Source organism: Nicotiana tabacum, chromosome 12 (genome assembly GCF_000715075.1).
Source record: "Nicotiana tabacum cultivar K326 chromosome 12, ASM71507v2, whole genome shotgun sequence".
Lineage (NCBI taxonomy): Eukaryota > Viridiplantae > Streptophyta > Magnoliopsida > Solanales > Solanaceae > Nicotiana > Nicotiana tabacum.
Window position 1 is genome coordinate 129,544,459 of NC_134091.1, and position 16,110 is coordinate 129,560,568.

Sequence of the window (16,110 nt, forward strand, 5' to 3'; positions counted from 1 at the left end):
TTCATCTCTGAGATACATTGCATTGGCATGCACACATGACACACGCGCATAGAGATGTATTTTTCTCATGTTGTATGGTATCACGTCATTCATGACTTCTCACACATGTTGACATATGGGCATACTGATGCATTTGTTTTACACTCGCTATCTAGAAAGAAAATGAAACATCTTAATTATTATTTAAAGGAATTTTGGAAGAGTTACTGTTTTCAAACTTATTCATATTTTTGGCAACCTAAGTAAATAATTTGGGTTTTCACTGATGTACTTGAAAGGCAGAACTATTTTTAGAAATCATGACTTTGTTGAGTATTTTATCTCTTAGTTACTTTTTGTATTACTTGCTTTATGTTATTATGAACTGTTGTTGGTTATTGGGGTTGGACTCTCACCTTGGTATAAGCTCGTCACTACTTTTAACCTAATGTTAGGTTTATTACTTATTGAGTACATGGGGTCGGTTGTACTCATATTACACTTTTGCACCTTGCGTCCAGATGTTGGCTGTTGATGTTGCTGTGTTCGTTGGGAGCTGGATCTGAAGGTGTACCTGCGTTCCGGTTGTAGCTGCCTCTTGTTCATGGTAGCCTTAGATTCATAAAACTCTGTTTATGTACTTTTCAAACAAATGATGTATTTATTTCATACCAGCTTTGTAAACTCTATTCTTAGAAGCTCATGATTTGTACTACCAGTTCTTGGGGAATGTATCAGATTCAGATATAACTTTAATTAAATTGTTTTATTAAATGTTATTGCAATTGGTTAGTGGTTAATTGGCTTACCTAGCGGGTTGGGTTAGGTGTCATCACGACTAGACAGATTTTGGGTCGTGACACAAGACTAACCTAAATAAAATTATTTATTTTTATGGATAGCTTTACAATAAAATATCTTATATTTTATTATTTAAGAACTCAAATTTTAGTAAGAGGGAATTGTTACTAAAACAGCTTTTAATAACATAAAGATCAAATCTTTTATAGCATGTGAATTTAATTCAAGTTGTCTACATGCTTAGTTCTAACTTAATTTACATCACATGTAACAAATAATTCAAAATTATATAACGAACAAGAACGTGACATAAAAACGAAATTCAACATCTTCTAACATGTTTATCTTATATATCACATATATCACAAAAATAATCCATGCCAGAATATTATTATTAATTAAAATCTCATGAACTAATAACAATTAAAATAACAGTAGAATCCAATAACCTATTATAGATTCTCATCGTATCTAATACAAAATTTCAAATTCAAGTTATTCTTCACAAATAATACCGGTGCATCCCAAGGCGATACACTCGGTCTGACGAACCCTTTGGCTAGTAACTCCTCAAGTTGTTCTTTCAATTCCTTTAGAGCCATGCGATACGGTGGGATAGATATAGGCTGGGTATGTGGAGCCAAGTCAATACAGAAATCAATATCATGATCAGGTGGCATACTTGGAAGATCTAAAGGAAATACATCGGAGAACTCCCGAACTACAGGCACTGAATCAATAGCCGGAGTCTCTGCACTAGTATCCCGAGAATAGGCTAGATAAGCTAAACAACCCTTCTCAACCATGTGTTGAGCCTTCATAAAAGAAATAACCTGATTAGGTGCACTAACAGACGAACCCTTCTACTCCAACCTAGGAAATTCTGGAATAGCCAAGGTAATAGTCTTGGCATGGCAATATAGGATGACATGATATGGATATAACCAGTCCATACCTAGGATGATTTCAAAATCAGTCATCTCAAGCAATAGGAGATCTACTCTAGTTTTCACAACCACATAATGTAATAATACAGGACCGGTAGATCCGATTTACAATAACAGAATCGCCCATAGGAGTGGACACAAAAACATGAGTACTCAAGGAGTCACGAGAAACACCCAGAAATTGAGCAAATAGAGAGGACACATATGAATACGTAGATCCTGGATCAAATAATACGGAGGCATCTTTGCCGCAAACAGAAATAATACCTGTAATCACAACTTCTGAGACCTCTATATCCGGTATGGCCGGAAAAGCATAGAACTGAGCTGGAGCGCCAACTGGTTGGCCTCCGCCTGGCTGAACTCCACCTCTAGGATGACCCCTACCCACCTATCCTCCACCTCTTGGTGGTCGGAATACTGGTGGAGCAACTGGTGCGGTAATCATAGGCTGCTGACCCTGTTGCACCGGCCTACCCTGGAGCCTGGGGCAGAATCTCCGTATGTGACTGGGATCCCCACACTCGTAACAACTCTTCGATACAATGGGATGCTAACTAAGAATATGGCCCTGGTGACCTGAATACCCACTGGAAGAACCTTGAATAGCTGGTGGGCGATAAGAACTCTCTAGTATAGCATTGAAATAAGGTCGCACTAGAGCACCCCGAGGAGGCGGTGATGCTGGATATGGGGGCCTGCTAGATTGCCCTCTCACTAACTGACCTCTTCCCCAGATGGAGCACCTCTGAACTCTCCCGAATACCTAAATCGCTTATCTCTAGTAACCTGCTCTCGGCTACGCTGACGCACACATTCAATCCTTCGAGCTATCTCCACGACTAGCTCATAAGAAGTGCCCATCTCAACCTCTCGAGCCATAGTGGCATGAATGCCAGTATGTAAACCCGCAACAAACCTCCACACTCTTTCCGCCTCAGTAGGGAGTATCATAAGTGCATGGCGAGATAACTCAGAGAACCTTACCTCATAATCGGTCACTAACATCTGACACTGCTAGAGCTGCTCAAACTAAAACCGTAACTCTTCCCTCTGGGAGGGTGGAATATACTTGTCCAGGAAGATACGGGTGAATCTGTCCCAAGTCATGGGAGGAGAATCTGCTGGTCTGCCAAGAACATAAGACTTCCACCATCTACGGGCCCTTCCCTCTAGCTGAAAAGTAGCAAAGTCAACCCCATGAGACTCCAATATCCTCATGTTGTACAGTCTATCCTTGCATCGATCAATGAAATCCTGGGGATACTCATGTCGCTCACCCCCAAAGACATGAGGATATAGTCTAGTCCATTTGTCCAATAGTTTCTGCGGATCAGCGGCTGCAGCTGGCCTGGGTTCAGGTGTAGCTGCTGCTACTGACTGGGCTCCACCCACGGGTAGTGCACCCTGGGTCTGATATACAATAACCGCCTGCCCATGAGCCTGCACGTTAGGGGTCTGTGCCCCCCCCCCACCCCGCCTAAGATGTGGCTGGGTCTACCGAAAATAAACTTGCCTGAGTCATAGTGTCCATGAACCTCATCATACAACCCATGACATCCTGAAATCCCGGTACAGATGTGAAATCCACCGGAGCTGGCTCTGCCACAGGCACCTCACCATGTTCCTCAATAATGGGATTCTCTATTGGACCCACTGGCAGCATAACTGGAACAATCCTGGGATGTCCTCGCCCCTTATCACGAGCTGGAGCCCTCCCTCGGCCTCTGCCTCGGCCTCTCACAACTGGGGAGTAGCTCTTCCTTGGAATGGAACCTCATTAGAGCGCGTTCTCACCATATGTGAGAGAATAAGAGAAAGATATTTAAGACTACATCAATTTCACGATGGAATATGAAGAAAGGTAGTTTCCTAACACCCTATAGCCTCTCGACAATAAGTACAGACGTCTCCGCACTGATCCGTAAGACGCTATTAGGTCTGCTCATAACTTGTGAGACCTACGTGAACCTAGTGCTCTGATACCATGTTGTCACGACCCAATTTCACCTATAGGTCGTCATGGTACCCAACACTACAGCTAGGCAAGCTAACTATTAACTTAAACCCATATTCAATTCTTTAAAAATTAACCGAGTAATTAAACTCTTCTTACTTGCAAGAATTTAATAAATTAAAATAACCAAGAACATAATTTAAATCCAACTATTCTACCAATGTGTGTGCCAAGACCCGGTGTCACAAGTGTATGAGCATCTAGTAGATTATACAAAAATTATAAAGAATGTCTGAAGTCAAATAGACAGAATAAAACTCCCAGAAGAGGCACTAGTTACTGCAGAACGGCTCAGAAAGTAGCTCACCACTAAGCCTCTGGATAATACGGGTACACACTGATAGGTCCAACAATAGCATCTGCCTCAGGTCCTGCACAAAAAGTGCAGCAAGTGTAGCATGAGTACGTAAACAACGTGTACCTAGTAAGTATCAAGCCTAATCTCGAAGAGGTAGAGACGAGATGACCGACTTTGACACTCACTATGGGTCGATAATAATAATTGAAATAAAACTAGAATATCTAAATCAACATGATTCACAGAGTTAACAATGATTTATTTAACCAACAGAAAATATTAAATTCCTTCAAATGCAATAATTTTCAAACTATTAATTAAATTCACAAACTGCAATTGAAATGCCAAGGTATCGTATAATTATTATTATTCGGTACGATTTCTGGTTAGGTCGTACGACCCAATCCAGAGTATCGTGTACACTGCCGAGGGACATGCGGCGCGATCCATAGATGCATCTATACAGTCGAGGCATTCGGCCCGCTCTACAAGAAAGGAGGACATTTTCTTATGTACCTCAGGAAGGAGAGTATATTTATTGTAGGTAAATTCGAGAGGATGAACAATTCTTGTAACAATTAATTAATTAAAACAGAAAATTAAGTATATAAGATTTCCATCTTTTACTATCTATCCCTAACAATTCACAATATATTTCAAATAATTTAATTAAATAAAGGATACAATTTATACACATAATTCATGCTTTGAGTTCTAAACTACTCGGACTTTAGCATAAATAGTAGCTACGTACGGACTCTCGGCACCTCGTGTGTACGTAGCCCCCGCAATTAACAATAATTATCAATTTAATCACCTATGGGGTAAATTCCCCCTCACAAGATTAGACAAGAGACTTACCTTGTCTCAAAGTTCACTTTCTGATTACCACATCGCGTTAAATTCTCAATTCGATGACGAAAAATCTGAAACTATTCAAATGTTATACAAAATAATTAATACATGTTTAATAATTCGAATTTAGGATATTAAATAAATTACCCAACCCAAAATGGTAAATTTTTTAAAATTCATACCGGGCCCACGTGCCCGGATTCTGGAAATTTTTGGATGAAAACGTTACCCATAATCTCAAGAACTTAAATATATAATTTCTATCCAATTCCATAACCATTTTCGTGGTTAAAATCTCATTTTTATAAAAATCTAGGTTTTTCATCTTAACCTTTCATTTCTAAGATTTACAAGTTATAATCTATCCATAATCTATGTATTTAACTCAAAGTATGTAGAATTAACTTACCTCTAAGTTGTTAGTTGAAATCCCCTCTCAAAAGCTCTGAAATCACCCAAAAACGGAGGGAAAATAAATAAAAATGGACTGAGTTTTCATCCGTTTTAAGGTTCTGTCCAAGCAGGTTTTTCGCACCTGCAAAGGAGTGACCGCACATGCGGCTTCGAACCTGTGGAAGTTCCTCGCAGGTGAGAGTTTCACTCGCTTGGACCAGCTTCGCATCTGCGCGTTCGCAGGTGCGCCAAAAGTTTCGCACCTGCGGTGGTAGACTTGCTCCTCAACTTCGCACCTGCGACTGACCATGCGCAGGTGGGATCATACCAGAAGCTCGAAGCTTCAGCTCTTCTTCAAAATTCTAAAATTGATCTGAGCCTCATCCGGTTAACACTCGGGGGCCCCGGGGCCCCGCCTGAACATACCAACACGTTTGAAATCATAAAACAGGCTCGCTCGAACTCTCAGAACGTGTAAAACAACATCAAATCTAAGAATCATACCCCAAACCAAATTGATTCAACTTAGAAATTTCAAATTCTTCAAACTTACTCTGAATGCACCGAAATATACTTATACTACTCGCAATGACACAAATTTTGCGGTTAAGTCTTAAATCACTATATGAAGCTATTCTCAAACTCAGAATTTCAAACGGACCTCGATTACTCCAAAACCTATTCCAAACCAAATTTAAAGAACTTTACACCTTCAAATAGTTGAGTTTTACTATTAAGCGCTAAAACGCTCTCGGGTTATCAAAAATACGATTCGAACATATGCCCAAGTCCGAAATCATCATACGAACCTATTGGAACCGTAAATTCCCGAGTCCGAGGTCGTTTTCTAAAAATGTTGACCGAAGTCAAACTTGACCTTTTAAAGCCAAATTAAAGAACCAATTGTTCCAATTTCAACCCGATCACTTTCAAATTCTGAACCAACCATCCCCGCAAGTCATAATTTATTAAAAAAAATATTCAAGAAGTTTTATTTAGGGGAACAGGGTTCTAAAAGTCAAAATGACCGGTTGGGTCATTACATTCTCCACCTCTTAAACAAACGTTCGGCCTCGAACGGTTTTAGAATTGTACCTGGAGTGCCGAATAAGTGTGGATATCTGCTCCATACTCTCCGCATTTCTACTCAAGGCGTCTGCAACCACATTTGCTTTGCCCGGATGATACAAGATAGTAATATCATAATCTTTTAGTAACTCAAGACATCTGTGCTGTCTCAAATTTAGATCCCTCTGCTTGAATAAATGCTGCAAACTATGATGATCAGTGTAAACTTCACAATGCTGCAAAGCCATCTGCGCTGTCGCATCTGCGCACCATGCCTTGCACCTGCACGTTCGCAGGTTCGCCAAAAGTTCCGCACCTGCAGTGGCAGACTTGCTCCTCAACTTCGCACCTGTGGCTGGTGACTCGCACCTGCGGCTGACCATGCACAGGTGCGATCATACCAGAAGCTGGAAGCTTCAGCTCTTCTTCAAAATTCCAAAATTTATCTGAGCCTCGTTCAGTTAACACTCGGGCCCCCTGGGGCCCCGCTTGAACATACCAACAGGTTTGAAATCATAAAACGGACTCGCTCGAACTCTAGGAATGTGTAAAACAATATCAAATCTAAGAATCATATCCCAAACCAAATTGATTAAACTTAAAAATTTCAAATTTTTCAAACTTACTCCGAATGCTCCGAAATATACTTATACTACTCGGAATGACACCAAATTTTGCGTGCAAGTCTTAAATCACTATACAGAGCTATTCCCAAATTCAAAATTTCAAACGAACCTCGATTACTTCAAAACTTATTCCAAATCAAATTTAAAGAACTTTAAACCTTCAAATAGTTAATTTTTACTATTAAGCGCTAAAACGCTCGCGGGTTATCCAAAACACTATTCGAACATACGCCCAAGTCCGAAATCATCATACGAACCTATTGGAACCGTCAAATCCTAATTCCAAGATAGTTTTCTAAAAATGTTGACCGAAATCAAACTTAGCCTTTTAAAGCCAAACTAAGAAATTAATTATTCCGATTTCAACCCGATCACTCCCAAATTCTGAACCAACCATTCCCGCAAGTCATAAATTATTAAAAGCACATTCGAAAAATTTTATTTTGGGGAACGAGGTTCTAAAAATCAAAATGACCGGTTGGATCATTATAGTTAAAGTAAAAGTTTATTCCAAAATAAACCTATGGAATTTTCCATTGAAGAAACGTATATACCATTCCTAATGGGATACGTGCGCCGTCGTCAGCTTGTCCTTTATGGACGTGCAATTAAATTCCAAATTGGATTGGATTGGATTATGAGAATTAACTAATATTTTATATTAAAAAATATCAATCTCATTCTTAATGAGTTTGACAAGTGAGGATTGCTTAGTTGGTAAAATATCTTCACCCACGACTGTTTCACGCTCGAGGAAAAGTGTGGAAACACTATAGATCCTCCTTATTTGGAAGGAATTTTCAAAAAAAAAAAAACTAATCTCACATCCATTTTTGGACTTTGTTGTCCGTCCAATTCTAAATTGGATTTCCAAATAAGTTTTTAATAATATATTATATGCATACCTTATATAAATAAATATTAATTATATGTATATATATCACATATATATTTCAACCAAGATATAATTTAATTTTCTATTTCAAATAGAAAACTTTAGTTTGTTCACAATATTAATTATACCCTTTGTGCTAGCAAAGAACATAATAATATTTTATTTAGACTAATAATTTAATTTATTTGACTAATCAAATTCTTTAATTTAATTATCAAACAATAAAATAATTAATCTTTTAGCAAAGATCAGAACACTCGTTAGTGTGCGACCCCATGGGTTCAATACTAAGCCGATAGTAAATTGATCATATCAATACACTAATCAAGGGTGGTATCTAGCAACACTCCTTAACGACCGGATATCATGAAGTATATAATTTACTCTCAAGAACCTGTAGAAGAATAATGTAGTATTTCCTTCTGTTCTTATAACTCTGGGTCACGCTATGATATGGTTCAACTGTCAAATCCTAATAGGCAACCAACTATGTGTTCATGTCAAATATAATCGACTATTAAATGACCTAAGAAACTCTTTTCTTCTTTCATTCAATTGCCCTTGCCAAGGTCTTACTTTGATCGTTTATAATTCATGACAACATGTAGCTTAAACTCATTATCAAGAATCGACAGATTCCATCTTGATCAATCACTAATTCTACAAGTATTTAATCATACCCAATATCCTTTCAACTATCGACCTAGGGCCATAGGTGTCTAGTATCAAAACATAATAAATAACTTGTCAATTACTATGACGATCTCAGGTCAAAGGAAACTCATACATCACATTCCTCAATAGAATATCCTATTGACAGTTTATGATAATTCTAACAATTAGGAATTATCTAATGAGTCGGTTCAATGATCATATCTCTTTATGCATCATTTATCTATGTGATTTAGTTAATGAGATCAACTAATCTTTATCCCATAAAGACGATCACATAAATATTGACCTAACGTGATTATTAATATCCAAATTAATAATCTTACGATCAAGAACAAATTTAGATTAAATTATAAGAAACTTCACTCTCATTATCATGATCTCCATCATAATGTCAAGTCTCAAAATTTAATCAAGGATCTTGTCAAGTTATTCAAAAAATTAATAATAACTATGATAAAAGAATATCAGATGCCATATATTTCTATATGAAATAACGTTCACAAAAATATGTTCAAATCATCAATCATAAGATTGGATTTAGGGCATATCTACTATATCCCTAACAAAAAGGTTATAATGTAATTAACAAGGAAAAACGTTCTGCTCCTAGATTATTCAGATCAAGTTATTAAGAAGGAAAAAAGTTATGGTCCCAGTTTATTCAGATATCTTAACCAAAGTGCAAACATATAATATTACATAACAGAAACTATGTATGAACCAAAAACTACAACAATGTTAACTGTATAAACAACTATTGGTACTCCACTAATATTTTCTTATTCCTGCGCTTGTCCGTCAAAACAAGATTTGACCCCATATTGCGATCGAGGTGAAGTGAAGACGGAATTTCAGCAGCGAAAAGACGCTGATTATCACTCAAATTGCTTCTTTATACTTCGAAAGTGTAGTGTTGTTGGGCGGTAAGGGCGTGATACACGTGCAGCCTTGTAATATGATCCTTGTTACAATAAAAATATTTCATCAGAAGTTCTGTCAAAATATAACACATTTCTTAATTTCTTACTTTGGTGGGGTAAGGGGTTTATATTCTTACACGTACAGTTTTGCTATGGCTATTATTTCAGCATCCCCAATTTGGTGGCAGCCACTAATTACATTCAAATGATGCTGAGAGCAACCTTCAGTAATAGCCACAAGTGCTTTATTCCCTACGTTGGTAATCAAATAGAGATTAATAACTTATTTGAGCCAAAATATCAGTAATCAGGTAGCTAATGTCGTCATAGAGTTTAAATCTCAAAGATTAAACTTCAAAACATCGTATTCTAAAGTTCGAAAACTGTGTCTAGAAGTTCGAATCTTATGTACTGAATTTTAAATTAGTAATTCGGAAATTCAGGACACTTTGTTCTGAATTTCAAATTAGCAGCTCAAAAATTCAGGATACTTAGTCCTGAAGTTTGGGTGAATTGGTTAATCTTTAAATACATTGTAAATTGTGAATATATTTTAAATAACAGGATTAAAAGTGGCTATTGCTACACTTCGCAATCTAGGAAAGGAAAAAAAAAAAAGGCCCAACACGGTTCGATCAGAATCCGACCCAGTAAAGTAGTTAGAGGTCATGAGCTGGGCTGGACCCATCTCTTCTTCACATATTCATGTGAAAATAGCACGAGCTAGCCAGTTTTTGGATTGATAATTGAAAAATAGTCAGCGTTTGCAAAGTCATTGAAAAATAGCCACTATTTTGCTACAACACGGAAAGTTCCAGCATAATATACTGGAGATTGGTGCACTTGTGTATGAACTTCCAGCATAATGGAAGTTCATACACAAGTGCACCAATCTCCAGCATTATGTTGGAATTCCAACACACGGAAAGTTTCAGCATAATATACTGGAGATTGGTGCACTTGTGTATGAACTTCCAGCATATTATGCTGGAACTCCAACACACGGAAAGTTCTAGCATAATATACTGAAGATTGGAGCACCTGTGTATGAACTTCCAACATATTATGCTGGACCAGTATATTATACTGAAACTTTTCGTTTAGACTTATCATTACATGAAAAGTGGCTAAATGTCGATTACTTTTGAAACTGTGACAAAATTTTCAATTACCAAATCTGGCTATTTTTTAATTTTACCCATATTCACCAACTCGGCCCAGACCGTTAATAAAGTGGACGGATAATGACCCGGTCCAAGCCCGCGTACAATCGCTCTATATATACCCTACAAACCCTCCTAAAAGCCCTCTCGCTCTGTTTGGTCTTCATCTCTTTCTCTGCTAATAGTTGTTAATATTATTAATGGATTCTCAACCTGTTGAGCCAGTCAGCTACATCTGCGGAGGTAACCTCACCTATTCATTGCCTAATTTTTCATATTTGCCGTGTTTGGTTTTGGTTTAACGAGCTTTATTATTGGATTTTGCAGATTGTGGACAGGTTCCAACTTCTGCAAACAACGCTGAAACCTATCAAATCACGTCCGAATGAATGTGGTTATCGTATTCTCTACAAGAAACGAACCCGCAGAAGTATTTAATTCTCTCTCTCTCTCTCTCTCTCTCTCTAACGTTTTTTTACCCTTTAATCTAGTTTTTAAATTTTGTGTTAATTAGTAATCACTCGATTTAGGGATTCGTTCGCCTTAGATTGAGATCATTGATTTTAGGATTCATCATGAAGGTGCCAAGTTTTACGCTAGCTACCACCCTACTACAACCATCCTTTATCCGAGCTTGAGACTGGCAATCTGATCTACTTTTTAAATTTTTTGTGTTAATTAGTAGTCACTATATTTAGGGATTCGTTCGCCTTAGCTTGAAATCATTGATTTTAGGATTCATCATGAAAGTGTCAAGTTTTACGCTAGCTACCAACCTACTACAACCATCCTTTATCCGAGCTTGAGACCGGCGATCTGAGCAAGCTCACACACACCAACCTTAACTTGTTTAGGATTGAGGCATACTAGTAGTTGTTTTCCTTAATGACGTCGGTGTTCGTGCTAGTTTGCGTGCACCTCAATTAATTCTATTGAATGCCTCTACCTCCCACCAACACAGGTATTAGAGTTAATAACTCTGCCCACCAACACTTGGGCAGATTGGAAGAAATCGCCTAGTGTTGTTTGCCTCTGTTGGGATTTGGACCTGCCTCTTACTTCATGTTGTTATAATACTGAATTTAGGGATTCTATGCTTAAGACTTGAGTTGGCATAGATGTTTCACTTTCTTTGGAAGGAATTGACTAATCTAAATTCATGCCTATTTGTGAGGATTATAGGTTTTGGGAACCTTGTAGGGACAACCCCTTTTGATATTGTAGTGATTCAATTCCAGTAGGTAATTTTTCTTAGGAATATATTAGCAGCTTAAGGCTTGTGGATCCGTTCGTTCTAACATTGTTAGGCTATAGAATTGAGGCTCAAAGGGGTGTTGGATAAATTGGTGATCTTAGATAAATATGGAATTTGTAGAAAGTGCTGTAATTTTTATTTAAGTAATTTCAGGTGCTATTCATTTTTCAATTAATGGGCTGGCGGGGAATGGGAATGATGTGCCTCTATTGAGTTGTACAAATTTCATTTTAATGTTGAATTGTTGTGAAAGAGAACTCTCAGAAGAAGGTTAACAGTTTTAAAATTATGTGGTGATCATTATTTTGGTTTTATGATTATTTTTATTGTGTTTATTGAGTAATGCTTGCTAAATGGTAAAGACAACTGTGGAACTTGTCAACAATTAAATAGTATTTTAAGTTCCTTGCCTCACAAGTGTCTTTTAGTGTTATAGACTTATTCTCATGATTCATTGGTTGGCTAGTTGTGGTTGGCAGTCGACTGACAGGAAATAAAGTTAAATAGCAACAAAATTGTATTGGGTAAAACTGAATATGTTTGCAGATAACTGTAGCATGTTCTTGGTGAATTAGCCTTTTTTCTTTTTGAGCATTTTAGGTGAATTTCCAGTTGATATCTAGTATAAGACATGACTTGGTTCTTTAAACTGTATATACATGTGTTAAGCTGGCATTGACCATTGTTAATGTTCCACGTGTTGTCAGCAAATGGTGGAGTCTCTGTCCAAATGTTAAACTAATAAAGGTTGTTGCAGAGTCGAACCCCCACCTACTGCTCTTTCGAGGCAATAGATTTGGATTTAGTATTAAGTGTAAACATGTGTAATTTAAAATCGTTCAACTCTTCCTAAAGGTAGCAGGTGATCCCGCATCCACTGATGTGCTCCAAGTCCTCCACTGGATTGTGATTTGCAATTTCATTTTTTGGTTGATAGCAACTGTGATAGCCCGGAAGATCAGAAAGATAAATTTGGGAGTTCTAGTCCTAAGATTGTTTAATTGATGTGCTTATACATGCTTTTCTTGTTTGTAAATCTGGAGATTCTAAAGTTAAATGAACCATTATTCAGTACAAGGTTTCCAGGTCTTATTAACAGTGTTACAATAAATCAGGATGTAAATACTGTCTCGTCTGTACTAAGGCTATAGTGTTTTGGTGCAGTTGTGCAGTATGAAGCTCGGTGATGCTTGAAACCAATTCAGCGTCAATACGCAATTGATTAAGAAAGGCAGCGAGCCCTTTTCCTATGGAAGTACAAATTTAGCATGTAATAGCTATTAGCTACGGTGCTTTTCTCGTGTGGTCATTTTGTGTTGTTACCTTTCAGCGTGGGCTTTCTTTGTGGGCGCATTGGCAAGTTCAATGTAAACTCACTGTTGTGTCATGTGGAAAGCTCAAATTTAAAACAAGATCTTGTGCAACATTTGGTATATTAAAACCTTCGTAACTTTGTGTTTCCTTGTGAATGTGAATTTTCATTTTATTTGCATATTGGTTAGTTTGCTCTCAAGTAAGGTTTAGTATATGCTTTGTACTACTACTTTTCTTTAGTCCAAAATTAGTATGGAACTGCAGTTGCAACTTTGCTCATAGCCCTACTCAATCTTGATGCTGCCTAAGCTAACTGACTACTTCACTAAAGGTACATACATACATAGCAGAAGTTTCAGTAAAGATCTGTTTCATCTCTCCCTTTCTCTTGTCTTCCCTTTTTTCCTTCTTCCCATAAATAAATCCTCTCGTGAATTAGATATTATAGAGAATTTCTAGTGCCTTTTTATTTTATGTAATATTAGATTATGTGAGAATACATATAACTGATGCTTGTTTACTTGAAATTGAGACATAACGTGATATACATTATTTGCTAAGATAAAACTTGGTTGTAAATAGGTAGGTTTAAGGTCCATAGGTTATAGAATCTGATTTGAAATGTGCCGAGTTAATATAGTTTACCGCTTGGTAACAGCTAGCTTTTGGGGAGCACCCATATGCAGTGATGCAGTAGCGGTAAAACTGTTTTCGTGTGACCTATGGGTTACGGGTTCGAGTAATGACATCACACCTCTTGGGGTGCGGCCCTTCTCTGATCTCTGCGTGAACGAGACAAGGTTTAATAAGTCAGCAAATAGAGAGGATGACAAATGATATTGAATTGAAGCAACACGTTTAGGTCAATGTTTATTACATTCTGCAGTATAGATAGGGCAGTGCAACCAAAAATTAGAAAGTGCTCAGTTAGCTACCCATACAATGGATCCATCCAATATTCATCTCAATAAGTAGCTATTTCAATTCCTCCCTTGTTCTTATAGTCCCCAATTGGTGCATCATATTTGCTGAAAAGTCTGTAAGATGAAATCCGAGAAATCCCTACATAACAAAGGCCTACAATAAATGTAATGGCCACAGATTCTGTTGCCTTTCTGCAGAAACCTCCGAATGAACCGCATGTTTCACTCCATGTAACAGCCGTATCGCCTTTATACGCCAAATAAACCACCTCAGTCGATGCAGCTCCAGCAGCCAATATTACGTATGTCAAGATCTACAAGTAAAATTGTTTTACACTGTCAGTATAGGAACGCTTTTTAAAACTTAAATAAGATCGACGTTTGTTGTACTTATAAATGGGAAAAGAACCTGTTCAAGGAGGAAGAATGTCCAGGCTTTAGGCATAGTTGTAGGACGAGGAACGGCTACTACTATAGCTGATAGAAGGGAATAAGCTGCACCAATTCCATTTGCATGTACAAGGTACCTGCAGCAGATTCAAAGATTTCACCCACATAGCTTCAGGGGTGGAGCTAGAGGCTGAAGTACAGGTTTAGTCGAACTCAGTAACTTTTGTCCAAACTCTATATTTCTATTAAGAATTTCACTAAATATATACAAAAATAAAATTCCGAACCCAGATATCATAGAATTTAGAACCCATAAAGTTCAAATCATGGCTCCTCCTCTGATAACATTATACAAGTTGGAAACCAACTATTGGTTCAATTTTAGCCAAATTTCAGACTTTTTTATAACAAGAAAGAATTTCCATTGGGATATATAGAACATGAAAAAAGGCTAATAGCCATCTCAAGAAAGTATATGAAAATTCAGAAGTAAGATGATTTTACATATACAGATGAGGAATAGATAATGTGCGTGTGTATACACTTGCAGTATAAAAATTTATTTACATGATCGTTGTAGTTTAACCTTTTATAGTTTATTTACTAATTTACCAAGTTCGCCGGTCTAATCATGCTATCATTAGTGGCGCAGTCAAGAATTTACTGAGGGGTGTTAAAATATAAAGAAATAAACACACGAATAAGCTAATTGGATTCCACATATAACATATATACATAAAAAATTTTTGATCTAGCTACACAACGTAATTTTCTAGTAAAACTAAGGTGACTACGATATTGCTTATCATGAAAGGGAGCCTTGGCGTAACTGGTAAAGTTGCTGACATATGACCAGGAGATCACGGGTTCGAGCCGTGGAAACAACCTCTTGTAAAAATGCAGGGTAAGACTGCGTACAATAGACCATTGTAGTCCAGTCCTTTCCCGCGCCCTACGCATAGTGGGAGTTTAGTACACCAGGTTGCCCCGCATAAAACTTAAAATTATAGGGAAATAGTTACCTGAAGATTCCTAGATCAGAGTAAGAAAGGGAACCAAAGTCATTGGTTTGGGAGTTCTTGAGCATGATTACAAGAGCCACTACACATAGTGCCATGGGCAGCAGTCGCAGCATTGTCTCAGCTCTTTGCATGCTGCTATTGCTTCCATTTTCATCCTCTAGGCCTTGTGGTGACCTCATTAAAGTATCGAACTCGTAACTAACATTGTAGCTCCGCCCCTATCTACACTTAACCAAAGATAATGGCAATGGAGAAAGTGAGAGGGAGATATGCCCCTACTTATTAATAATGAGCTTAGATAAAAAGTTGGGTAATTTGGCATTTAATGCACATCAAAACTTGTCACACATTTCTATGCAACAAATTAAGGCAACCTCATCATTGGTATAACTATGCATTATGGAGAACATATATAGAAATCTTTTTTTTCATAATGACAACAATAAGAGCCAGTTTGCCCTTTAGATCCTCCAATTAATGCATTTATGGAGAACATTAAAGATATAAATCTTTGTTTCTTGGAGATATGGCAGAGAACTGCTATAATTTGCTGCAATCAGTAAATTTTC

The 16,110-nt window shown here is 37.4% G+C and overlaps 1 protein-coding gene across 1 annotated transcript; it reads right to left on the reverse strand.

Moving 5' to 3' along the window:
• Positions 1-13,861: 13,861 nt before the first annotated feature.
• LOC107781333 (CASP-like protein 2A1) lies at positions 13,862-15,784 on the reverse strand. The gene is made up of 3 exons (XM_016602022.2): positions 15,542-15,784; positions 14,539-14,656; positions 13,862-14,443 (listed from the first exon to the last, which is right to left on the reverse strand). The coding sequence occupies exons 1-3, from the start codon at positions 15,718-15,720 to the stop codon at positions 14,171-14,173; spliced, it is 570 nt and encodes a 189-aa protein (XP_016457508.2). The 5' UTR covers positions 15,721-15,784; the 3' UTR covers positions 13,862-14,170.
• Between the last annotated feature and the right edge of the window lie 326 nt (positions 15,785-16,110).